The following is a 26880-nucleotide window of genomic DNA, read 5'->3' as shown; positions in this document are numbered from 1 at the left end:
ATAAAATTCTATTTTTCATACAATCTTGGCTTGTTAATGCCTATTGTCTGTCATAGCTATTACACTTTATCCACTTAGTACTGACCAAGTCGACATGTAATCGATACTCTGTGGAGTGTTCTGCAGATACCAACAACTGGGACTGATGGGACTAATAGTTCAATGAAAAGCATTACTTAATTTACCAGGGGAGCTTAATCTTTGCTTTGCTCTCTCAGGAGCTGAAACAAGATATCTCCAGTTTTCGTTACGAGGTGATGGGCATGGTGAAGACGGGGAAGCCTGCTCTACCAGGGGCAAAGGCCAGCGGCAGCTCGGTGGAGTCCAGTCTTGCTTACCCCAATTCTTCGCTTAAGGTTTCTTCCTGCCCTCAGAGCAGCCAGGTGAAAAGCAAACTCAATAGATTCAAGATCACCACTTCCATCCTCAAGCAGACTAGCTCTACAGCGTCACCCAGGCCACCAGAGTCCTCCAATGGTCTAGCCAATGGGCTCTTGTCCCTGGTGTCTGATGAGACCCCCAGTGAAAATTCAAACCAGAGGAAAAACTTCCCCAAAGATATCACTGACTTTGGCTTGTTCCAGAAACACCACTGGGGGGGCAATGAAGGCACGTCAGGTGCAGGAGAGATTTCCAGAAAGATGTACTCTTTATCAGAGGAAGCAGGGGAGTCTGCGGGCTCAGACGCCGAGGAGCAGGTCAAAGAGCATACGGCTAGAGGTGAGGATGAGAGAGAGATCTCAAAGGGAGAGAAGGCGGAAGAAGCTACAGTTACTGAGGCAGCGAATGAGGATAGCGAAGTCTTAAATACCAACTGCAGCTTGGAGGAAGATGGGGAAAAAGAAACCAATGAAAAGGACAAAGAGAGTTTGTCCTACGTTGACCCAGTAGCTGATGGATGTTTGACAGGAACATGCAGAGAAGAAGCCTAAGACATGGCAATGCATGAACACAACTACAGGCCACGTATTGCTGGACTGAAGACAGAGACTGACAATCAAGTGAGGAATGCGGTTTCAGAAAAGTATGTGTTATTGTTTGTTTTGCACAGAGTCTAACTTTCCCAGTAATTACTAAACTAAATGATCAGCTTTGATCTGCGGAGACTCAGGGAGGCCTTTGGTTTAAGAGTTTTGAAATGCCACTATATTAGCAGAGGAGGTGCAGCAAAGGTAAATGGAGCTCTGTAAAGGATTTAGATTTGAGGATAAAATTATTTTATCTTATCTCTTCCCTGCAGATAATTGGAAAGTAATTATTTCCTGAAACTGATAATTTCCAGTTTTTTTAATGTCCTCTCTCTCCCTTTGCTCTTATCTGACGCGTCCTTTTCCAGTTTTTCCATCGTTCGCCATGCTCTCTTATCAATCTCTCTCTACCTCTTTTCTTTTCCTGTTTGTCTCTATGCTGCTTTATCGCTTCCCATCCTTAACTCACTAGAGCAATAGATGTGTTCTGTTTTAGACCTGACTCTCTGCCTTATTCTGTCTGTTTCTGCACTTTACACACTTTACACTGGCGTACGATATCTTAAAGACGTGTCAAGCTTTGATCATGCAACAGCAACTCAATGTCAATGTTTTTCTATGCAAAAACCTGGGATTGTGATTCTCATCATTCCGACGAGGACGATCGCATGTTAAGCGGCGACAGTTCAAGTATTCACATATGTAGGGTAAAGTGTGGCCAACTGCCAGTCAAAGAATAATGGGAGATAAACAACATGAATTGTTGAAAAGAGTCTATCAACCATTTAAAGCAACATATTATTCATGTTTTATCACTCCCGCAGAAAATGAACTTGTTATTTTGAAAAGATTTGCTGTTTTTAAAAAGTACCTTAGATGTCATGTTAGTTTGTACGAATGATGTTATAGAGATTAAAACATAGACCAGAAATAAACCTAAAAATACACTCTGTATTTGGCTTTTTTTCTTTTGTTCAATGTTTCTTGCCAAGAGATTCAGCCATCATTGCATTTGCAATACAAGAGGATATGATATGACTCCTTCAGGGCAGCCTGGACACTACAGTGACTTGGTATTGGAAAGTGAAGAGACAGGCCAACCGGACCAGGGCTAGCTAGTTAGCATGCTAACTAACAGTAAATGAGAAGAAGTGATAACATTGGCGCTGCTTCCATCACTGGAGACAGCTGTTCGCGAGTGAAGGAATGAAGTTCGATGGATGCAGAACTCGCAACATTTCATCTAGACGAGTAAGTAAACAGCTGTTAATTCTAACATTGGTAGGACTAGCAAAACAAAAAGCTCCTTAACAAATCTTTCTATCTGAACTTTGCAGTTTTCATGGATGTGAAGTGTTCATGAAATGTTTTGTCCTTAAAAGAGTTTCAAAGTGATAGAGGCATAACAGCAGCAGCACCAGGACCAGTCTCTCCATTAAACAGCCACTGAAGACAATGCACGCATACAAGGATCGTTTATGGGTTAATAGTTGACATATAGCTTACACATTTTTAATTATTTGTAATGCTGACAATCTACCAGACATGGTATGAAATATAAATCATTCAAAATTTGTCATTAATTTTGTCTAATCACTTCTTATTTAAAAGACTTAGGTTAACACCACTCCTGAGGTTTCAAAATAAAAGCACATGCAAAATCCAGAATGATAAATTCTCCTCAGGATCAATGTCAGCTCGGTCAGGCAGCTCGTCTGTCAGACAAGAAATATTATAAGTGCATTAATGGTTTTGAAAGTCATTTTGTAATTTTGAAGAATATTTGGACTCTGTCCCCTTCACTACCAGATATTTGACTTTACCATGTACCTTTTTCCTTTAAATGATTTAATAGACAGATGAGAAGACTTTATGTAAAGCTGCTTGATTGGGCTTAAACAACGGTTACTTTTGAATTATAATGATTGCATTATGATTGCAATATGGAGTTTGACCAAGTTCTGCCAAGAATTTCAGAATTCTTTCAGAAAGCTTTTTCCTTCTTGCTCCATCAACAATCTGGTCATTAAAAACTGAAATATCAATAACAGTCAGTACAGCAAAACCACAAAATGAGAGGATATTGTGTGTCATTTATCTGCCGAAAATTTGGTCTTATACTGCCCCTGAAAACCTTTTCAGTCTTCTGGGTATCTTGCTCAAGGAGTGGAGGAGCGGGAGACTGAACCACCAGGAGACCTTCTGTAAGCGAACAAGTGACCAAGCAAGTGAAAAAGAGATGAAATATTCAGCAGATGATGAAACTGCTCCATGTGTGATCAAACGGCTGTGCTGAAATGCTTCTGAGGTTGTGAGGGATCTTCCAGCAGCACTGATCCAGGCTGTCACAGATGCAGACACACATGAATATAAAGTGCTTAAACTTCAATATGCTCACACTCATATTTTAAATGTTACAGTGTTTTATTATGTATGTATTATGTATTATGTATTATGTAATTCTACATACAGTAATAGTTCAAAACACAGATGTGTGACTTTCAGTTATCATCAGTTCAATGTGAGCGAGGTAAAAAGATCTGGATTGTCTCTAACATACAAAAACATTTAAATTCAGCGCACATGTGATGGATCAAAATGTATTATTTAATTTAAATAAAAAGGATCAAACGAGATTCATGAATTCATGATCAAGATCAGCTCATATGAACGTATTGTCTTCTCAATACCTTTGTTATTCTCTTTGTTATTCTTACCCTGTCAAAGGTCCCGTCAAATATCACCTGTGTAATTCAAAATGTAGAAAAAAGAAGAACTTTGCACGCTGGAGTCTATATTTTATACCTATTTAATTAATTAGATAGATTGTTTAGCACATCTGCTTTTTCGTACAACTTGTCATGGCCTTTAGGAGCTTTTACGCCGTGTGGGCAGTGGACTCTTTGATCCAGAACGAAGCGTGTCATTTTTGTTCGTAAGCAAAGGGCAAAATAAGTGAATAACTTGTGTTCAAGGCTCCAGCAGCAACAGTAACCAGCTGCAGTAAATAAATGAACTAACACAAACAGACACACTCACAGAGTTGATGCAATCATATACTTTTTTTCCAAACATGAGTCAGGTTTTCTAAAAGCTGAGGGTCGACGCACAAGCTTCACAATTCCAAACAGATTTAGTATATTAAAGGACAGAACATGGAGAATGTTGCACACACATACACACAGAATGCACAAAAGTATGTAGATGCATTGCTGTTATACAGCCTCACATCTGTCTAATGCTTGTGAACACCAATAATTCATATGCTAATTATCATAAAATTTCACACAAATCTCTAAAAGGATAAAATGATGAAGTGATGACAATTTCATATCGAAAATGTGTGACGACCCCTGGGGTCCTCTTGGGGTTTGATTGTCCCGTACTGATCTGTCTCTGTCAGGTGGCTGATTGGTGGATCTGGAACACCTGTGGTCCCCAGCGTGTTCCAGGGTACAGAAGTCATGGCTGCAGACTAACTGCTCTCTCTCTGCTCATCTCCACAGACACAACACATCTTGGCCTTTGTGATGTTGCCTTAGTTTACTCTTTTGGTTTTGTTCTGCGCATTACCACACGCGCAACACATTATTTAATTTGGTGCTTTAATTTAGTTTTAATTTCAGTTTACTAAAAGTATTCTTGTTAACCGTGGTGTGCCTGCCTTTTGTTGTGGCCACTTGAGCCAGGACGCCACAAAGGTCAAAGGTCAACTTCCCTGCAACACCATAATGTTCTGCAAAACTACTTTTCAAGTCATTATTCAGCGCTGTGACACACAAGAACAGTTGGGAGATTGTGACCATATTTGACACTAATCTTGAAGCCATGGTGACTATATAGATCTACTGTGCTACCGGGTTGAAGATGTGTGTGCAGCATCCGTGTTTCAGAGTTTGTAGCTTCTTTGCAGCAACACTGTCGACTGTCATGGCTACAGCTTTGTGTTCTGATCTGAATCAGAGCTCTACTGGCCAAGCATGTTTCTCTCAATGAACTTACACACTAACAGAGTGATCATACAGCAGGACAGGAAGAGCAAAGCTTAACAAAGTCAAGTCAAATCAATTTTATGTATACATACATCCCCATGTCACAAATCCAAAAATATATACTTAATTTTTTTTATGAATTTCCTTCAAAGTCTTCACTACGTACTCTTCAAAGCCTTAACTTCAAAGTCTCCACTGCATAAAATTCCTTCAAAGGAAAAGTCTGAGACCACTACTCCATTCAGGAAAGTGGTCTGAGACTTTTGGACCTCACTGTATATCATATGAGTCTGGACACACATGGATGTAAGCTGCAGCTTGACTGCTTGCCAGAGGTGCACAACCAAGAGACGGTGATTCTAATTTTCCAAGTGACTGTACTGACAAGTCCTTTCCACTAGGGGGAGATGTCATTATAGGATGGATTCTGCTTCAGTTCTCCTTCCTCTCTGCCATTATCCAAGATACCCACCTGCAAGTTAGGGAGAGGACTGTGGTGCAGTCCTGCAGCCAGCAACATAGTGATATACAAGGCTCAACAGGGTTTGAACGTCTCTTAAAGGTTTGACTAAGAGGATGGAAAGATGATGTAACATTAGTAAATGAAAGAGAGGCACATCATTTACGGTTAAATGTGATCAAAGTGATACTCCGTTATGTACTGTAGGTGTCTATGTGTCTATTTTGGGTGTGTGTGCGTGCACGCACGTACAGTATTGTTCGTGTGTGGGGATTTTAGAGGAGCCTGGGGCAGGGGAGGGAACAAAAAAGGAAATCAATAGCTGGTAAAGTTTAAATTGCCGTAAATTGCAGACTGGGTTGAATACTGTATGTGTGTTCTCAGTAAAGATTACTTTTTTTTTCTTTTCCAGTGCTAAGATAGCATCATAGACAGGAAGCTGTCTCCAGAGGGAGGAGGCCGTGTCAGAGAAAGCTCAGACTCCTGTACGCTGCTGATCTCCCTGGAATCAGAAAGGTCGTACGAGTTCATAAAAAGTGAGTTAAACTGTGATGTACTGTGGGTTATTAAATGTGATTTTTTTAATCAGTCATTCAAAGAACAAAACATGTTGATATTCTGCTGATTGCAAACTATTTATTTATTATTTATGACCAATAAAATCTCCCTGATCTATGCTTCACTGTCCCAAACATTCACCTGTACCTGTGCTGTCCGTGGTCACATTTGTGGAGTAAACTGAAAGATTTCCTTCTTAATTCAAGGAACTGACATCACCAAGAGCCCTCAACTGTGTGTCTCCAGTTTAGAAGTATACCTGGACATGTTCACAAGTCAAGACCGTACATGACGACGTCCGCTGAGCCTGTTCCATGATGAATTTTTCCTTTGAAGCTGTATCAGATCTGGCTTCAACCCCGGAGACGAAGACAGCCGAAGGGGAAAAGTTGGGACACGGGGAAGGAAGTTGAGCTGTTGAGCGATGAACATGACAGCAGGGAGGATGAAGGGGGAAAAGAGGAGCTGCAGAACAAACGGGAGTTCAGGGGAGGAAAGGCTGGTGGAAATGATGAATCCACATCATAAGAGTAATGAGGAGGAGAGTGGTATCCCAGGGGATGGAATATATAAAAAACAAACTACAGTCAGGCTTCTGTCAAACAAAGTGTAAAACTATCATCTGCACAGATCCATCACCATGGGTCTTTGGGTTTGATTTACAGCCTCATTTTCTGGTACATTAAAAACATCTAAATCTATTTTATTTACATATTTCTTTTCTGCCTAATGTCCCAAGGATACATATTAGAGTTATGCCTGCTGCCTGTGTGTGTGTGTGTGTGTGTGTGTGTGTGTGTGTGTGTGTGTGTGTGTGTGTGTGTGTGTGTGTGCGTGTGTGCTTAGGTAAAATAGAGTGACTCTGTATTCCTTTATGTGTACTTACATGTTCCTTTTTGAGCTGTGATGGGACTCCAAGTGTGTTCCCCTCTTGAAATCCTCCATCAATCTCAAAATACATGAGTCAAAAACCTCAGTGTTACATTGCAGTCTGATCTACTTTCACAGGACAATCCTCAGTTGGATGACAAAGTGTCACTACAGAGTGCAGAGCAAGGTAAAGTTTGAGTTACAGGGTGTCCTTGGTGCTCTGGGATGTGATGGTGGTAAAGAAATCCGCAAGAAAATCATGTGAAACAACGTGAGGGAGGGGGAGACAATGAGCTTGTGCTTGAGTCAGGGCTGGAGGGAGGATTCTGACTAAAGAGAAGGGTGTGTGAGGGTGAGAGCAGCACGTAATGGTATGGAAAAGACAGTGAGGGAGTAAAAAAAAAAAAAAGTGGGTGGGGACGGGTGTGTGTTAGAGAGAGAGAGAGAGAGAGAGAGAGAGAGAGGGAGACCTGTTGGTATAAAAGCTCCCTCTCTCAACATGCACTCCCACATCTCCTGTGTATTTTTTGTGGGGGGGGGCCATAGTTGTGTGTGTGTGCGTGACTGTGTTTAAAAGGCAAGCGGAGTGTGTGTTTGTGCCCTTTGCAGTTACAGAGGACTCATAACTCCCCAGGATGCATCAGCTGCTAGTGGTGACCTTAGTGCTGGTGGCACTCTGCTGCCTAGGGAGCGTGGATTCTTCAGCTTATGACAAGATAGTGACCCACAGTCGCATTCGGGCCAGGGGTAAAGGGTAAGGAGATGGGACATGGGAGACAAAGGGGAGAAGTAGAGAGAAAGGAATCATTGAGAGGGGAGAGAGAGAGAGATGTCACATGACAAATGTAAAGAATAGTGTGACAGTTATTGGCTTTTTCTGTTTTGTTTTTTTTTACTTTTAATTTTGAGCAGATAACTGGTGATATTAACAATCCTGACCATTTTGTGTTTTGCATTTGTCAGCAGATCTAAGAGCATAAATTGCATGATTAGTAACAAGCTGACGTACGTGAAGTGCAATGCATGTCGTATTTTCTTGTTTGTGCTGCATAGAGTGCTAGATGATGATTTGAGAAACAGGTCAGCCACATTGATGAAAATATTGATTCAAGCCATGACGGAAAATTCAATATTGCCTCTCACGTTCATTCTCTCTTCTACATAAATATATCTGCTCAATTTACAGTTTGAATTGTTTGATTCTGAATTTGATTTGTTCATCCATGTTTGAGAAAGTTATCTTTTTTCTTTTTTCTTTTTTTTACTTTTTATGATTCGACAAACTAAGGGTGAAAGATTTATTCTTCAAATGATTGGTTCTTCAAAGCAAATGAAAGTATTCATTGTTAAGAAACATGGTACATAAGCCTTAGAGTGTATGAATGACATTTTCTTTCTTTACCTGCATGCACCCATCCCTGTTTCACACCCTTTCTCTAACTTACACCCTCCTCTCCTCTCATCTCCTCGTCCTTTCCTCTTCACCTTACCTGTCTCTCTCTCCTCCCACTGTCTTTGTCCTCCCACATCCCTCCTCTCGCAGCCCGAACATGTGCACTCTGCAGCAGGTCGCTGGGACCAAGAAGAAGTACTTCAGCACATGTAGGAACTGGTACAAAGGCACCATCTGTGGCAAGAAGGCGTAAGTCTGACACGAATGGATCAAATTATATGTTTTTATTTCATTTGCATCAAAACCACTCCCTGCTTCCACACACATCACGCACATTAGTAACTCTGAATTCTCTAATCAGTCAGATAAACATTAAGTACTCAAATTTTCTGCACATGTGGATGGATTTCACCTCTCATCTGTTAAGTGGTCACTTTTTTTTTTAATTCTGGTTCAAACAGCAGAGGTCAGCTCTGTCTGACCCCAGCTGTGTGGACCCTCGGGCTCTGTTTGTCTCAGCTGTCTGAACATGCAGCTGTTCTCACTTTCCTCTCTGAACCGTCACAAAAAAAAAAAAAGCTACAGATTTCACGATGATGCCGATTGAATATTTACATTTTAAAGAGACAGGACCATTCAATATCCCTTCATATGTTTTTCCCTTTATGAGTAGATTTCACTCTTATTCTCTTACACACAGAATCCCCCCCCCCCCTTACAAGTCTGAGCATGCTGTGTAACCTGCGGGTTGGTGCACTTTCTATTGTGGGCCTGCATATGTTGCAAACTCTGCTGAACAGTGATTGATGCCTCACTTCCCCTTTGACACGTTTCAGGTGCTAAGAAAAAAAAACAGTAGTGTACGTGTGCGGCTGAGGGAAACTGAGAATATACTGCAGCTCCGGTTTCACCAGATTTGGGGTCTTGGCAGGGGTGGCTGGTACTTGATATGCTGTGTCTGTGTGTATGTGAGTCTCACACAGATTTTTTATTTTTTTATTTTTAGCCAAACTGTCCATCTATGAGTGAGATGTAAGAAGCTCCTGCTAAGATAAATTTGATAGCAGCAGTTTAAGTGGAGTTTTGTGTCTCACAGTGAGGGGCTGTTAGCTGTTTCAGAACTCCCTGATGAACAACCATAAAAATGAGGTTATGCTGGTGTAAACATGCTGAATTTCAAGATCTTAACAAGCCAAAAAAATGTGAATTTGCAGCTAAAGAGTGAAGTGTGAACTAGGTGAATGGTTTTAGATTTTTGGGTTTCCGCAGGACAATTTCTGTCAGTCTAATATTTTCTTGATTACGTGATATGAGGTGCAGAAGAGTGGATGTTAGGGAAGAGTAGGTCCAGCTGCCGTCGTGTTGATGGAGTGTAAGGCTCGGCTGGAGCTGTTCTGCATCGTAGGTGACTAAAGTGTAGCGGGAGATAGGAAAAAGAAAAAAGCATGCCCTTTACTCACATCCTCTCAATCATACACACACACACACACACACACACACACACACACACACACATGCACATACAAGAAGACACATGCAGACACACACCTTTGCTTTGTCATGCAATCAGCTGTAACACCTGCCGCTGTGCCAGGATTAGCGTGAAAATGAGGAGCTGTGAGGGAGAATGGATAAAAGAGTGACTCAGTGCAGTGCACGGTACAGTGATAGACCACACCAAGATAATACTACATGGAGCCACCCAGCAATTTACGATAAAAGAACATAATATGAGGGTACACAGAAGGAGTTTAATGAGGGTTTCTGCACTGGATACCAAACACATTTAATTGTTTTTGTTTCTTGAGTTGCTTAGGTACGCTAAAAAAAAGTCTAAGGCATATTAAACACGTTTAAGGAAGTTTATTAAGTTGTGATAGAAATAAAGACAAAAAAAATGGTCTGCCTTCATAAACTGATTCTAAAGAAAACAGATATTCTACATACATCTACACTTCACTTTTTCGGCCTTAGCATGCATGTACATGAATGAATCAAATATACTCTGTGTATTCAAATTTGCATTTTGCACAGGGACACAAAGACTCCGCTAAATATGAGCCACATTAAACTGAGTGAAAGAACAAAACAAAAGCCACATGCAAAAGCCAGAAAAGTGTCTCGCTTCCCCTCCGCCCGTGGTCAGAGTGGGGACGTTGTTCGGCAGCGGTGGAGGAAATCCACCCAGCTGTGGTTATGTCTGCGCTGGATTTGGTGTTGATGAGAGATTAGGGAAGGGTGTTGGAGTCTACAGCGCGGCTGTTTGGTCGCTGCGCTGTGGTGTATGAACAAGCTGGTGTTTCAACAAGCTCTGAGAGTGCAGCATTTTTGAAGTAATACCTGGACCCGATCTCTTAGAAACCACTAGTTTAACAGAGGATAAATTATGCGGATGTGTATTCAACCTGCACTGTTCGTCTAATTATCTCCCCATTAGGAGTTAAATGACACCGTGGGGATTTGTTAATGCCTTAATTTCCATAAAGAGCTCTTGAAGTGAGCTGCTGGAGGTTCAGGTGGAAGCAATTTCCCTGCATGTTGTGATGTGCTGTAGGTGACGGACACAACATGCAGCGATCAGCAGGAGCAAGCTTATAATTTGGCTTCCAAGAATAACACCATAAGAATGGTCTGATGAGTGTTAAAGCCCCAGCATGGCGTCGTCTGTGTCGGTAGTCGTGTATAAAATAGAAAAAATGTTGGCACAGTGTTCAGGAAGCCATTGGCCACTTGATGAGGACACAAGAGAGACTCATGCTTGTTGGTTACATAACAGGAAAACAGTCATTTTTTTTAATCTGATGCCAGACAAGTGTGCGGTATTTGTTTTTGTGCACTCATGCCCTGTGTTTGCACATCTGCTCATCTGGAAGCCACATTGAGCTGGTTCATGCGGTGACACTGCCAGAGGCCCCTGGTTGCAGCGCATTGGCCAGCTCTGTCTCTGGTCTATACTGCATCCATTACCCTGTCAGAGCTGCAGCTGGGAGAGCAATGACTTCATGCCTTCCTGACAGCCAGCTGTGCACGGATATTTATGTGTTTTACATTATATCAATTAGTGTCAACACATAGAATGATTGTTCTATAAGCAACATGGCAAAGTCACAATATTTAGTATCGCCACACATTTTTCCATAAACACACAAACACTGGTTCGAGTGGATTAGAGAGGTTTGCCAAAATATGTGAGTCATTTTAGGGAGTTGATGGGAGAAAGTGAGTGATTTCTTTCTTTTTTCTTCTTTAATGTGTGTGTGTGTGCGCTGTATGCTTTGAAGGGAGTGTTTTGCGTTTGCATAACATGTCACTACTGTTCATTTCTGAAAGGAAAGGAAACAGTTATTTGCTTTGGAGGTGAATTCTGCAGAGAAAGAAACACAGAGTTCATATAGAAACGCAGTATTTCCATGGGAAATAAGAAAGCAGGAAACCTTAAAACTCTAGCCCCGAATGCAGGCGATGTGTAATAGGCTCCGTGCACACCTCTCTGAGCAAACCTCTTTAGGAAACCCACTGAAAGCTCCAACTGGAACCTATGAAGGGCTTCAGGTCAAACCCCAATTAAATTTATTCCAGCATTCAGGCTCTCTCTCTGGTGGATCATTGTTGAGTGGCCAATATTGACTCACTGCTGTTTTTTCTTTTGCATCTTGGAAGATGTGTGTTAACTTGGGACACGTCCCAAACAAATGTCTGCTTATAGTTATATTTCAATGAGGAACTGTTTTAAAAACATAATTTATTCCTCAATTTAACCTAAATTTTATGGAATATTGACTTGTGGTTCACAGTGTCAGTCCTCTCACATCCTAACCTGTCATTCACAACACAGCAGCACAGTGAAACTCAGTTTCCTGTAAAGCTTATGGCTGATTGACGAGGGTCGACTGTGCAGCTCCCTTGGTGTGCTTAGTGTTAGCAGGTCCTCTCAGCTTCCTGCCAGGATGTTTCTACTCCTTTGAGCTCTGTTTTTACTAATTTTCATATAAGCTGCTCCTTCCAGCCTCGAAATCCAAATCTTTTAAATGGATACAAGATGTTGACTGTATATTAAGATGTTGTTTTTCTTGGAAAGTTTCTTGGGAATTAGATTAATGGCCAAGAGAAAGTGCAGGAGGGCAGCAGACGCCCCTGTCTGGTTTTCATGTTGACATACTTACAGTATCTAGATGAATATAAAGTTTATACTGTAAATCCCAGCTTATCTCAGAAATGTGATGGCTGCGAGTTTCCATAAAATTTATAGACTATGTAACTGTGCTGTTAAGCTCTACTAATGTGACAGCCCACAGAAGTACGTCTTCACATATTTTATTCAACAATAATTTTGAAGAGCGCATAAAATCATTTGGAGCTGTGGAGCTAGAGGCTTGCTCCCTGATCTCTTAGTTTGTTTGATATTGGTAATGCACAGCTTGTCAGTGTTATGAATATTCTTCTTCCCTTCTCAGGGGTTTGTTTTGATCCTGTTGCTGCTACATGAATTACATACATTTTTCTTTTTGTTTGCTGGGTTTATTGCTGGCGCATGAGATATTGGAAATGATGTTGGCTGGTTCACTTGAGGCAAGTGTCTTGAGCTAGTCATTCTTTCTTTCTGTGATTGGCCTGCTGGGACTTGTGCGCCCTCTGCCAGTTTATGAACCACTTTCATATTGATGGTGTTTTTCTTGTCTTTTTTTAAAATTATTATTCTCCCTGACTTACTTGCCTTTTTGGATGTTTTCTTACACCCTCACTTCTTCTGCTCTAGCTTTCAAATGTACTTTGCCCAAGTATGGATTTGTATTTTGGTGAGTAAGACCTGCTCCTTGTTCAGCCTTGCTCTCCCGTTTCACATGTCTCTCAATCCAAGCCCTCGTCATTCTCTCCATCACAGCCCCAGAGGTTTTTTCTTTTTTTCCTCTCAGCTGTCAGTTCTGTTTAGTTCTTTGTTTCTCAACATGCATTACATTTATATTACATCTTGCTCTCTTTTGTTTTTCTTTTTGCTGTTGCAAAAACAGTGGATCATTATAATGACCTGTACTGCTCTCGGGCTGTAGAAGTCATTCTTTCTTACATTTTGTCCCTGGATAAAATGAATCAATGTTTTTCATGATCAGCTAATTGACTGAGTTACTCACAGGTCTAATATGTATGTTTTTTTGGGTTTTTGTTTGTTTGTTTTTTTGGCAGCGAAGTCATATATGAGTGCTGTCCGGGATACATGCAGCTGGAGGGCATGGTAGGATGCCCTGCAGGTAGGTGGCTCAAACCACAGGCCCAATGTTTTCCAATAATATTATTTCAGTAGCAACTGTCCCACATACGAGTTAATTCAAAGTCAAGTCAAAATTTTCAGTTGATTGTTCCTCTACACTAGCCACTTTTCTGACCATGAACAATCCCTCTGCTTCCCCTTCTAGTGGCTCCCATTGACCACGTGTATGGTACACTGGGGCTTGTAAAGGCTACGACCACACAGCAATATGCAGACATGTCCAAGCTGAGAGAGGAAATTGAAGGGAAAGGCTCCTTCACCATGTTTGCACCCAGCAACGACGCCTGGGATGCGCTTGACCCTGTGAGTAGAATGGGAGGATTCAAACATTTTTAGAGGAACATAAATAAATACACACACTCACACAGTTAGTTCCCTTTAACTAAAGTTGTGCTTTCCCCCAGACTATACGGTCTGCACTGGAAAACAACGTGAACATCGAGCTGTACAACTCTCTTCACTTTCACATGGTGAACCGCCGTATTCTCACCAAAGACATGAGGAACGGCATGACTGAAACTTCCATGTACAATGACCTTGGGCTCTACATCAACCACTACCCAAATGGGGTCAGTTTATCCACAGTGTAAAACATGCATGTAACTGTCTGTAATGACTTCTAACCCCATTGATTATTTTGGCTTATTATGAAATGCTCTTCTCTGTGAAGGTTGTGACAGTGAACTGTGCCAGGATCATCCATGGTAACCAGGTGGCCACAAACGGAGTGGTGCATGTGGTTGATAGGGTCATCAGCTCTGTGGGCAACACCATCAAGGAAATCTTGGATGTCAACGACGAACTCTCCACCTTCAATGTAAATAAAAATGCACAGCACTCAAAACACACCGGGTTTCAAAGCCAACAGCACATTTGACTAATGGAACTGGAGTGTAAAGGGTCAAAAAATAATATCAGAAGTAAAAGGTTTGCTCCAATTATGTGAGACACACTGTCCTGTCTTGTTTCCCAGACTGCGGCGTTGGCTTCTGGTATGATGGACAAGCTGGACCAGCCTGGCCACTTCACTCTGTTTGCTCCCACCAATGAAGCCTTTGACAAGTTGAACCCAGGCTACCTGGAGCGTATCATGAAGGACAAGGCTATTATTGCAGGTATATTGGACATGAGATACACTAATGATGTTATAAGCTACTAGCATACCATTCCTTTGGTTGATTTGGCGTGAAAAGGTTAAGAGCATTTGAATATTTTTAGCAATGCTGGCTGTTCAAGGGATGGCAATGTCAGTCAGTTGGAAGGTCAGTCCAGCACTTTGGTCCAGACTGAAATATCTCAACAACTGTTGGATTGATTGCCATGGAATTTTGTTCAGAGATTCATGGTCCCCAGAGTATGAATCCAGCCAACTTTGCTGAACCCCTGCCTCGTCTTGTACCACCAGAGAATCAAAGTTTTTATCTAGTGAAATAGAATGGATTGGTCTAAACCTTTGTGCAGACATTTGTGGTTCCCAGATGATGTAGCCTAATGTGTTTCTAGGGGCTCATGACTTTAGTCTTAACACCAATGTTAGATTGACACTTTTGGTTTTTAGTAAAATGTTTCAACAAGTATTGGATGGATTGCCACAAAGATTTGTTGCAGGCATTCATGCCCCCTCCTGGATGAACTGGTGAGCATGGTAGACATCATACCATCAACATGTTAGCATTGTCATTGTGAACATGTTCGTATGCTTACTTTTGCATTCAACTCAAAGCACCATTGTGTCTAACTACAGCCTCGCAGAGCCACTACGGGTGAATGTGGTGAACTTAAAACCTTGAAATCATCTTTCAAACCCATACTGTAAATTCCTTTCGTATCACATACCTCTCTTACATGCCAATCTCAGGAATAAAGAGGTAGACACCCACTCAAGTCCACATACCATACAATGTAAGCAGAAAGCTCATGTCTCCAGAGTGGCAGATTATCTGCTTATTTGCTGAGTCAATGGCCAGCCAGGAATGTCTATTAACATGAAATCAGTTTGCGGTGTCCTCAGTGGGGACCACAAGATAACCTCAGATACATTCTCAGACGTTTGGCAAACAGGCTTTGCTGACCAACCGTGATAGAATAGCCACCAAAGTAAAGATGGTATGGAGCCTTGTGCCTTGTTCCTACAAGGGAAGGTTTGGGCCACAGAGTAATTTGGCCTGCAGCGCGACACTGATTGCATTTGAATTTTTGTGGGTTTGGAAGGGTTCTCCATGTTGTAACTGGAGTGCTTTTGCAGGCCAGTTTTGCTTGCTCAGTTTGACAGTTGGACTCAGTCGGAGGTGTAATCCCATATCCAAATGTTGACAGGATTGCCAAAATATTTCCACATGTCCGTGTGCATGTGTGTTGAATAATGAGCACAAATGTAAACCTTGGAGTGCGTAGCCAGATTACAAAAATAACTACAGGCAACCCTCAAAGTTTATAAAAGTGTGTAATCTGATCAGCTACTCTTTTTAATTCTAAAACTCTGTCTCTCACACTCTTCCACCGACTTTGCTGTCTTTATCCAATCAGCCCTGGTGAACTACCATCTGCTGACCAGTGTCCATTGTTCAGAAGCAATCATGGCAGGATCAGTGTATGAGACAGCAGAGGGCAGCACTATAGAGATCGGCTGTGATGGTGACAGCCTGACAGTCAACGGCATCAAGATGGTGTTGAAGAAGGACATCGTCGCCACCAATGGCGTCGTCCACCTCATCGACCAGGTGCTCGTCCCTGACGCAGGTAAAACACATTGTGAATTACATTCCAAATTCGCCCTTGGCAAATACTGAGATGTCATTTTTTTCTGTGTTCACCAATGTGTCATGTTTGTGTTATTCATATCAGCCAAGGAAGTGATGGAGCTGATGGGAGACTCCCAGAGCACCTTCAATGACATGGTGTCTGAACTGGGCTTAGCTGCTGCCCTGGGCCCACAGACAGAGTACACACTTCTTGCTCCTGTCAACACTGCCTTCACCAGTGAGTTGATCTCCAAACAAGTTTTTATGGACAGCAAAGTGACACAGTTTATAAGCTACAGAAAAGTCACATTTTGTCCTTCAGAAATATAAGAAGTTATTCCGTACATTTCCACTACTTTTGACACGTTTTAAGGAGCACATGGGAGAAATAATGAGATAATTCATCAGAAGTGACATCTCATATTACACGTGTCGTGTTAAATCTGTACCTTGTCTCTGCGTTTGTCAGATGAGGTGATGTCAACAGACCAGAACCTGCTGAGAATCATTTTGGAAAACCACATCTTGAAGCTGAAAGTTACACTGAGTGAGCTCTACAATGGACAGCTCCTGGAAACACTGGCTGGCAAACTGCTCAGAGTCTTCATTTACCGCACTGTGAGAACTCTTCTGTGTATATGTGTGTGTGTGTGTGTGTGTGTGTGTGTTAGTTACATCAGAGCGTTGAACACACTCAATAAAGAACAGAGGGAAAAAAAGGTAAATAAGAGGTGATGGAAAGATATTGGAGAGTTGGCTACCATATTTGAGGTCTGAAAGCCATTACCGGGCCCCTTACTAAGTGTTAACATGATTTTGCTGTCTTTCAACTATAAACAAATAACAATAAAATAGCCAATTAGCCCAGCTCTTGGCGATTGAAGTGTGTTTCTGCTCTGGTGGTTCAGACATTGGAGTCAGCTGGGTTTAATTTCCTCTCAGAAATGTATTGCATTGATTGATTGCAAACAGGACAGTGTGACAGCACCTCTCCCCTATAGCCAAATACTTACCAGATTTGTACAGTGACTTTTAGATCTCTAACTCTATTCTCTGAATTTTTTGTTAGGCTGTGTGCATAGAAAACGCATGTATGGTGCGCGGCACTAAGGAGGGAAGCAATGGGGCCCTCCATCTTATGAGGTCCCTCATCAAACCAGCTGAGAAAACTATGTATGAGCTCCTAATTGCTGACGGACGGTTCAAGTAAGAACTGCATCTTATTTTATGTATTTTTTTTAATATTAATTATTATTCAGAAAGTTGTTAATAATTTTTTATTTGTTGTTTTTAATTTACTTGCTTTCCTGACTTTGAAACTGAAATAAATAACAGCATCTTCCTCTTACAATTGTCAAACTCATAAGAACTAAAACACAATGTTAATCAATCCAACACACTCAGGCATTTTGCAGCTACAGCTGTAGTTGGTCTGGTATGACCAGTAGCTCATGTTAGCTAATGTTACCAGACATTAGCCGTTGCTTTGTATCTGACATTACTGAGTTGGTTTACTGACATTTCGATGTTACTCACAGTGAGATGATGATTGGTGTCTTTAAAGCAAATGACAAAGAGAATCTTGGGTAATGAAGGGAAATTCAGTGTGCCATTATCCTGTAGTAGCAACTTCTAGCCACAGTAGCTGCTATTGGGTAAAAGTTGCATAATCTCACTTTAAGGTGATTTAATACTTTGTTTTTGCATCATTATCTTACTGGAGATTATTAAATAATTTTCCACATTGTGCTCACAAATTAAGTTATAGCATAAGGAGAACATTACCGTCTTCACAATACAATGACCAAACATTAGTGGCAATGCCTTACCATACAAATTTGATATTTTCTGGCTCTGTGACAAATACTGGCACCAGTACAGGCTGATGATGAATAACAGAGGAAGCAGATGTATGAACAAGTGGGACCACACAAGCACACAAATCTCACACAAATCCCAAAATCAACTCCTCATCATGTTGCCAAAACAATAATCCTCCTGTCTAAAATGAGCAACACATGACCAGTTTTTGATCCAAATGTGACATGAAATCTGTTCTCATCACTTTGCAATCCTAACCTAACTCTAACCCTAACCCTAACCCAACATCAGCATCAACATTGTTTCCATGAACCAAAAAGTATAAGATTTCAAGCTGAGGTTTTGGCTTCATATCACTCCTACAGTGCTGTATGTATATTGCATGAATTGATGACTTTCCTTTTCTTTCTTTTTTTTACTTCATTTGAATAAATGTAGGATTTTCCTGTCACTGATGGAGACTGCAGGTCTGACTGATATGCTGAAGCAGGAAGGCTCCTACACCATCTTTGCGCCAACCGACAATGCCTTCGATGACCTCTCTAGAGAGGACTTAGCTCTGCTCAGAAGTAAGTGCTTTACTGAAAATGAAAACTTCCTTTCATGCACCTCCCTTTTAAAATTGGGGAATTCTGTCAAGCTGGTATGTGCTGATATAAACTTCTATAACTCAGGGATGACGAGAGAAATATGTGCTAGCTCTCCTGCACAGTATGTAAATCATTGTATGCCAACCGTTTGCCTTGTGTTGTTGTTTACAGGCGATACGAACACTTTGAGAACCATTCTGCTGTACCACTTCAGTAATGGCGTCTTCATCAATGGAGGATTAGAAGGAGGAGTTACCAATCTGCTCAAAACTCTCCAGGGCAAAAACCTGCAAGTTATATCTGTATGTACAATCAGAAATCATTTGTGTGTGTATGTGTGTCCTTAGAATCAAAGAGAAACTTTCTTTCTACATTTTGCACAGTCACTGTATAATCACATGGTGACATGAAATTCATTGTTGCATTCTGAGTGAGATGTGCAACCATGATTATACCCCACAAACTAGCTAGATTCCTGCCCACTTAAATCAAATTGCCATGTGAAGAAGAAGCAGATGAGACATTATCTAAGGGTTGATCCTTCCTTTAAGATTATGTTTGTATAATGTAATCAAGTTTTAAAAGGCCAGACATAATCACATATTTTTCACCTTTTCTCTGTTTCCATTTTTCACCAGACTCCATCATGAGACTTTAACACAATTTTTCTCCACATTCTCATTTAAGCAATAGCATCAAAGAGCCGATACTAATCCATTACTTCAAAGCTGGATGTCTCTGGAGAACAACCAAAAGTAATAAAATCTGGCTTCCTGTCATTTCCGTCAACACCCACTCTTGGTATTCACCCACCACTCCCACCTGCCATTTTCTCTTACTTTCTTTTTCTATCTCAGTCTTCTTGTTGATTTTGTCATAATTTCACCCATTACCTCAATTTTGCCCTCACTCAGTTTCTTATCGTGATATCAGGTTCAGCCACGGTCTCATATCAGGCCTACAGGACTTCCTTAATTGATACAGGAAAGCTTGTTTGGGTTAATGCACTAATGATAAGAACGCACATTACTCAGGCTTCAATCAGTTAAGACAAAAAGAGGAACAGTGATTTGTGGTAATGTGTCATTAGGTTTTTAAAAACTGGAAGAGATGTGGCTCGACTGGGTGGGTGAGAGGGAGAGAGAGGAGGCAGAGGAGACGTGAAACCTATCCCTTACTTACTCAGCATGTCCACCTTCAGTCACATCTGTGGAGGCCGTTAAATTGCAGGAAATTAATCAGAAATGGGACTCCCAGATCTCACTTCCAACAATGAAGCACACTGCCTGGGATTTCTATTACGTTTCATCGGCCCTTAAAATCTCTCACATCAAACCATTTCAAAAAAGTGTAAATTTCAATGTCTTGGGGAGTATAAAAATGACAATAACCTTCTCAGTGCAGTAAGTTTTTAAGGCAGATGTTGATATAACTTTCAAAATAAGACTCTGCCTTATTGATACCATTGAAAATATATATGCATTCAGTGTGTTTTCGGTTTTTCCCAGGTGAACAACTCTATTCACGTCAACTCTGTGGACGTTCCAGACAGTGACCTGATGGCAACAAATGGTGTGATCCACATAGTGAAGAATGTGCTTTATCCTGCAGGTGAAAACCGCATTACATTACCAAATATTCTTGCAATGTGCACTCTGTGCCTGGATGCATTATAATATGTTGTTTTGATTACTTACAGATCTCCCTGTGGGCCGCCAGGACCTCCTGGTCCTCCTGAGGAAGCTGATTAAGTACATCCAGATAAAGGTAGAGAAAGAGAAAACACAGATGTATGAATATGCACAGCTCACATTTTCTACCTTGAGTATCTTTTGCCTCATACCTTCCAATCTGTTATGCTTTTTGTTCTTTAGTTTGAATCCGGATTTTCTTACACCGAGATCCCGCTCACTTTCATCAGTAAGTTTCCTCAGTGCCAATATCGCTGTGTGACTTGCCAACATTACTGCATCTGCAACAACTTAAAACTCTTTTTTTTTCTTCACAGAGAGGACCATCACAACTACTCATTATGTTGAGACAGGTAAGACCACTATCATTGAAAGTTTTGAATTAGTTTTGGTCAGAGAATTGATTTATCATCAGTGGTGATTATAAAACAGCATGACTGCCTTTAAAACTAACCTTTGCTTAAAAATGAGACTCTGCTCTGAAGTGAAATCCAATCTGCAGCCACCTGCATATTACATACATATCATTGCTCCATTCAGGCATCCTCCCTCTTCTTTGTTCCTCTGATTACCCACTCTCACTATTACTTTTAAGTCCACTTGAAGCTCTTGGCATGTTTAATCAGCTCCTTTAGAGATGAGGTAATTATGCTGTCAAAGGAAAATAGGGTCAGAGACCACAGAGGACTCTTGGATGCTCTTCACTCAGTTGGGCTTCATCCAGTGCGCTTCCACAGAGATGGGAGCATGCCTCGACGTATTAGATAACATAGGAGAGCTTAAGTCTGACTCTTCAAAGTGATTAAGCAGATTACATGGACTACAGAGCTGCTGAAGGTCTGGATCACTAGGATATTACATTTTTAGGGGATGCAATTTTATGCTATAATTTTATGGAAATAATTAATCCATTATGACTATTTTATACTACTACATTTGGCATAATGCTAGAGGTTATAAAAGTTCAGAAGCTGTGTTGTGATACCATCTGATATCAGATTGCATTATGGCTCCTGGAATGTGACTGATGAGTTAACTGTCCTGAAGAGGAAGAGTGGTTCATCATGGTAAAGCAAATTACTACTACAGGACTTTAAAAAGAAATGAAACCTGTACATGTCTGTCTCACCAATTATCTTTACGGATAGATAATAGGTGGAATGGTTTATCACCCGAATCATGTATATCTTTGTAGTAGTATATTCTCTCAAAGCAAAGCACACCACAGTTTTAAGTATAAATTTATCATAATCTCTTAATTACTTTGAAAGACAAACTGGCTGTAGTTACCGGTTACGGGGCCAGGCCACGTATCAAGGGAAAGATTAGCCCTCTGATAGAAACACACATCTGTCGGCTTTCATCTCTTTATGGCTCATAAAAATAATGTCCCACAAAAGAAAAAAATCATCACTCGGGAGCAGAAAATATAAAAGAAGCAAAAGAATGTTCCTGGCTGAAGTTTGTGTTGAAGCTGAATACAAAAAAAAAGGATTTGTAAGATTTTATAGAGATATCGATTCCCAGATGGGAATTTACTGACTGGGTTCAAATCCTGCTCAGAAAAAAAATTTACATATCACATTTTCTCTTTTAGTATAATTTTCCATCCAGAAGTCAAGATTATTTAAACACCAGAAATTGTAAATGTTGTATGAATTATGAAAATGTCCAACAGATTGTAATGCACTGATTCAAAATCAACCAATCAATCAATCATTGGTCCATGGAGTGTATTCAGTGATGCAATCTAATATCCCCCTCCGTTTGTTCTACATGCTTTGATGACTTTACATACTGTACCTCCAGCCGGCCCCTTCACTCATAGCAGAGGTTATGTGGGTGTTTTAAGGATAATTTCACCATGGCACCTCTCCCTCTCCTTACTCCCTGCTACAGTCCCTGAAGTAACAAAGGTGATCAGAGTCATTGAAGGATCATCATCTGTCAAGGAGGAGCCATCCATCAAGGTAACAAGGGTCATGGAAACAGAACCAAGAGTCACTGAGGTGGTTGTTGAGGGGGAGCCGGTGATCACCAAGGTAACCAGGTTCATCGGGGCGGGGGAGCCTTCCGTCACAAAAGTAACCAGGGTCGTCGAGGGGGATCCTATCATTACCAAGGTTACGAGAGTTATCGAGGGTAAGGTCATCATTCAGATTTTGAGTGCAAATGAAAAGTTAGATGATGAAATTTTGACTTGACAAAGGCTTTGACACAACTCCTTTTATTCAATGCAGGACAAGGAGAGTTTGATGCAGATGGAAAGAGAATTACAGGTCAGTTTCTCTGAACACGTTTCCTGCCATGAGGAGCATGATAGACTAGATCTAAGTAGTAGTAGTAGTAGTAGTAGTAGTAGTAGTAGTAGTAGTAGTAGTAGTAGTTTCATGCTTCTTCTAACAGCTCTGTTAACAAATGCATCCAGTTAACTGAGCATCATCATCTGTAATGTGAATTTCATTTCACATTATGTTTCCATGGTGATCATCAGTTAAGTTATCAGACACATCGTTTTCATGGTGGGCACCATTTTAGCCTCACAGGAACATTTTTGTGGATGTAAATCAATGTATTTGTTAATCAAAACCATTATTCAAACTGGCTTCGGTTACGCTCTATCCTGCTATTGCCAAAAGTGGAGTCACGATTTCATTTCCACTTGTCAAAAGGCAAATTTAGCAAAATACTTAGCATGTATCTTGCTTAAGTATCTTGTTAAAACTGGCATATGATTCTCACAAAATAAGGACTGAATTTTGTGTACCATTACAAAACACAATAACTCACCAATTCCTGCTTTTTTGTAGTGTGGCAAATGTGATGAAAATATAAAATGAGAGATAGCTCTTGTAGCTACAATTTACATCTACATTAAGCTATGCTACCCATGTTACCCAGGAATTAGCACTAGCATCATGATGGGTTGTATTAATTGGTTTCCAGGTATTTTTAACATCTTTGAGGCTAGCTTATTTGGCTTGTCACTGGTGGTTCAAAGACAAAACAAAACACACAAAAAACCCCCAGATGGTTCACATCCTGCTCAGCTGTAGCTGGCTATGTGCCAGCCAGAGTGTCTGTCTTTTCGGTTATTGAAACTCTTGATCAGTATTCAGAACTGGCTCAAAACAAAATAGCTTCTTCATTATTTCTGACATGACAAAACAACACATCAGAGTGGTTCGACTTTTCCGTAGTGAAGTTTAATAATTAGTTAGTTGCTAAAGTCAGTAAAAATGTCTTAAAACCTCTTATATGCAGTAGTTGCATTACCAACCCACAAAAACCAAAAATAAATTGCTGCAGCTTGTGAAGATAAACAAAGTCAGATTTACTGAAACCGAACTTCATTAGTCTGAATTTCGTGACTGGTCCAACCAAATCAAATCTAATGGTTCACAAGTTAAGAGCACAATAAGACACAGAGAATGAGAGTGTAACTTCCACTGTTTTAAATCATCCCGCAGAAAAACTGTTCATCTTTAACACTTTGTGTGTCACACAAACACACAGTTCACTCCATGTTATGTCGCCTATATTTTCATGACAGTCAGGTTCATGAAGTAGGCCAGAGCCAGATAATGGTGCCGATGAACGTTTAATAGCTGGAGCAGTTATGTCGCATCCTGTTGGGGGAGAATCACAAGTCATCTATAATAACTTGGTGTCATAATGGTCAGTCGGATGTGTTTTACACAGAGAACACTCTGTTTGTTTGGTCTGTATATTACACTCTGACAAGCTTTGGCCAGCCACCAGTCAAAACATCACAAGCTCATTCTGCTTTATGATGTTTATATAGGCTCAGTAATGATGTGACAGAGGAAGGAGGTTGATTTTTACAGCCCTTCTCGTGGTTAGGCACACGCAGAAAGATAAAGCATGTACATGTTCTTCTACTGCCTATGGTGCACCATGATTTGGATGTCTGTCCATCTCATCACTTATCCATCCTGATTTCATCTCTCTGTCAATGTTCTTGCCTCTCAGGCAGGAATCCCATCATTATCCATACTCTGCATATACTCACTGTAGCTGTGATGCATATGTGTGAGCAGTGTGCAAATTATGACATGCCATTTTGGGGTGCCCAACTCCAAAATGCCATTGGCTTGTGTGGGTACATGGGCAGGGAGCTTTAAGCTACTTTCACCTACAGCTGCGTCTCTGTTGTGTTGCAGCTTAGTCTGTGGGCTAAGTAAAAGAATTTGCTCTCCTTTGTTGAGCTGAACACCCTCCCTGCACACCTGCACATTGCGCCCTGTGCATTTGTGTGCCAGTTTGTGTGTGTGTATGTGTGTGTTCATAAATACTGGATATCTGTGCTTGAGGTGAGCGGAGGAGGTGTTTTTTTTTTTTGGGGTGTATGTACCTGTCAGTCTGTTGGTCTGTCAGTCAGTACAGTTGCTAAGTCGTTACATGACTTTCAACACCCTTCTCCGCTGCCGGTCTGAAGGTGGAGCCAGATACACCACGGCGAACGAGCCTTATATCATTGAGGGTAGGGTGCCCTTACATGAACACTTCATTACCAAACAGGTTGCTTCAAATGTTTGTGTTCTTTCCTCCTTGAATTAATCTTGTGTTACAAATCTTTTTTGCATCATTTGCCAGATTAAGTGGTTATTTCAAGGTGGGAAAGAGAATATGATACATTTTTAAAACTGTATCTCCATACATGATTTTCAATGTGACAGTGTGTAAAATGTTCTGCATTTTGGAACTAACAGTTTTGTTTCAAACGCTCAGGCCCAGACTTTTCTAAAATCACAACCATCCACGGCAACCCAAATCTGATTGATGCGGAATCAGAGAGAATTACCAAAATCATTAAAGGTGAATACTCATAACTGCAAAGATTTTGTGTTGTTCTTGCATGTGTGGGTCCAAATGGATGTGACTGACTGTGTCTTCTTCGTCATTTCACAGAGGGAGGTAGAGGCTTAGCCACCAGGAGAGTTGCAGGTAAGAGAACAGGTAGTTGATTCATCAACACTGAAGTTGGATCAGACAAAAAGAGCTTGCCAAAAACCACATGATCACTGCTGGAAAATATGCAGTTGTCATTGTTGGATTTTCCTTTCGCTATTATGATTTTCTTTCCTTTCCATTATCTACCTTTTCAGTTCTTCCACCTATTCTTCACACGTGTCTTCCTCCTTCCTCCTTGACGTGTTTTCTTTAGTCTTTTGTTTTCATTCACACCTCTGATTCCCTCCTTTAACTCTGTCTCCTCTTTTACAGCTGGAGTGAGGAGAGCAAGACTGGTCAGGCGTCACCACAAGCCAAGGGAGTGAATCCAGCAGAGATAAAAAAAAACATAAAAAAAACAAACAAAAAAAAAAAAACACCTTCGGGCTCACCGCAGAGACTGAATGCATCTCCAGCGCTCCTGGTCGAGTGCTGGAGGTTTGAAAAAACTGTGGACCAACAATGAGAGATCCAACCAATCTAGCTTCATTCAAACCATCAATACAAATGATTGTTTACTATTCCATCTGGACCATACTGTATGTGATAGGCATGATGTGTAATAGCAGTGCAATGACATTAGAATACCCTTCATGTAAGTAATGTAAGTGTGCATGGGGAATTTTTTGCCACGGGGTAGATGGTGTGTAAGGTGAGATATATTCTACCACAGAGATTTTTTAAAAAAGTTTGCTTTTTAAAAAATCATGTTGCTTTGTAAAACTTGGCTTGGGAAGATTTTTGTATGCTTTTTATGGTGCTCGCATTCTGTACAGTGGATGCATTTTAATGACTATGACAAATGAAAGAGTGTCAAACAGTGTTTTGCTGCCATTAGATGCTGTACTGTACCTCTGTAAATTATCACATGGTAATTAAAAAAACATGAATTTTTATACAGTTTTCAGTCATTCTTTACAGCTTCCGTGACTGTTTTTACTCCAAAAAACCAAACGTGTTTAATCTTATCTCAGAAACTCATTTCCTTTCTTTTTTTTTTAGCTAATCCTCATTCCAGTAATGTTTCCTCTCCAGGTTAAAGCCATTGATATGGTGGCTACATTAAAGAAGCTATGTAAGTTTTGCTAGTGTTACATAGCCAGCGTTAGCATTAGCAGCTGTTTACTTACCAGTCTAGTAGACGAGTTCAGCATCAAACTTTATTCCTTTACTCACTATTAGCTGTCTCCAGCGGTGAAAAGCAAAACTAATGTTAACTCTTTTCTCTGTCACGCCTTTTCTTCTACTGAAGTTAGCACGCTAACCAGCTAGCCCTGCCCCACCTCGTCTCTTTCTGATAGCAACTCACTGTAGCCTCGATTCTGCCCTTCTTTAGATGCAGATTTTCTCTATTAAACAAACACACCTTCTCTATATTAACATTTATTTACAACACAAGCGTGTGTCCTGACAATTTACACTTGTCAGTTTACACTTTGAGTACCTACACATTTCATACAATCTCTCATTGGCTTTTGACTGCCACTTGAGTACCTCACATGGCTCATCTGCCGTATGAACCTATGAACATCATCTGATAAGTGTTCAAATGATTT

The 26880-nt window shown here is 40.7% G+C and overlaps 2 protein-coding genes across 4 annotated transcripts in view; both read left to right on the top strand.

Moving 5' to 3' along the window:
- LOC111662632 (short transient receptor potential channel 4) overlaps nucleotides 1-1920 on the top strand; it is a 65290-nt gene extending 63370 nt beyond the window's left edge. For both annotated transcript variants that reach the window (XM_087176726.1, XM_023416556.1), the window contains exon 15: nucleotides 219-1920. In XM_087176726.1, coding sequence (XP_087032852.1) covers nucleotides 219-932 — 714 coding nt within the window. In that variant the 3' untranslated portion in view covers nucleotides 933-1920. The remainder of the gene's footprint in view (nucleotides 1-218) is intronic.
- A 5441-nt stretch (nucleotides 1921-7361) lies between these two features.
- LOC111662627 (periostin) lies at nucleotides 7362-26220 on the top strand. Of its 2 annotated transcripts, XM_023416546.2 has the most exons (23): nucleotides 7362-7602; nucleotides 8392-8490; nucleotides 13423-13487; nucleotides 13653-13810; nucleotides 13912-14076; nucleotides 14178-14324; nucleotides 14481-14622; nucleotides 16034-16246; nucleotides 16352-16486; nucleotides 16718-16866; nucleotides 17318-17454; nucleotides 18508-18638; nucleotides 18831-18961; nucleotides 20168-20270; nucleotides 20359-20426; nucleotides 20534-20579; nucleotides 20668-20703; nucleotides 22250-22492; nucleotides 22591-22629; nucleotides 24810-24854; nucleotides 25103-25189; nucleotides 25283-25318; nucleotides 25598-26220. In XM_023416546.2, the coding sequence occupies exons 1-23, from the start codon at nucleotides 7484-7486 to the stop codon at nucleotides 25648-25650; spliced, it is 2547 nt and encodes an 848-aa protein (XP_023272314.1). In that variant the 5' UTR covers nucleotides 7362-7483; the 3' UTR covers nucleotides 25651-26220. The 2 variants fall into 2 exon arrangements, with proteins under 2 accessions (XP_023272314.1, XP_023272315.1); XM_023416547.2 differs by lacking the exon at nucleotides 24810-24854.
- Nucleotides 26221-26880: the final 660 nt, after the last annotated feature.

Source organism: Seriola lalandi, unplaced genomic scaffold (assembly GCF_002814215.2).
Source record: "Seriola lalandi dorsalis isolate HSWRI2012SDOR001 ecotype SW California unplaced genomic scaffold, Sedor1 jcf7180002054567, whole genome shotgun sequence".
Classification (NCBI taxonomy): Eukaryota; Metazoa; Chordata; class Actinopteri; order Carangiformes; family Carangidae; genus Seriola; species Seriola lalandi.
The sequence above is the reverse complement of the archived record's forward strand: the minus strand, read 5'-3'. Positions and strand labels throughout refer to the sequence as shown.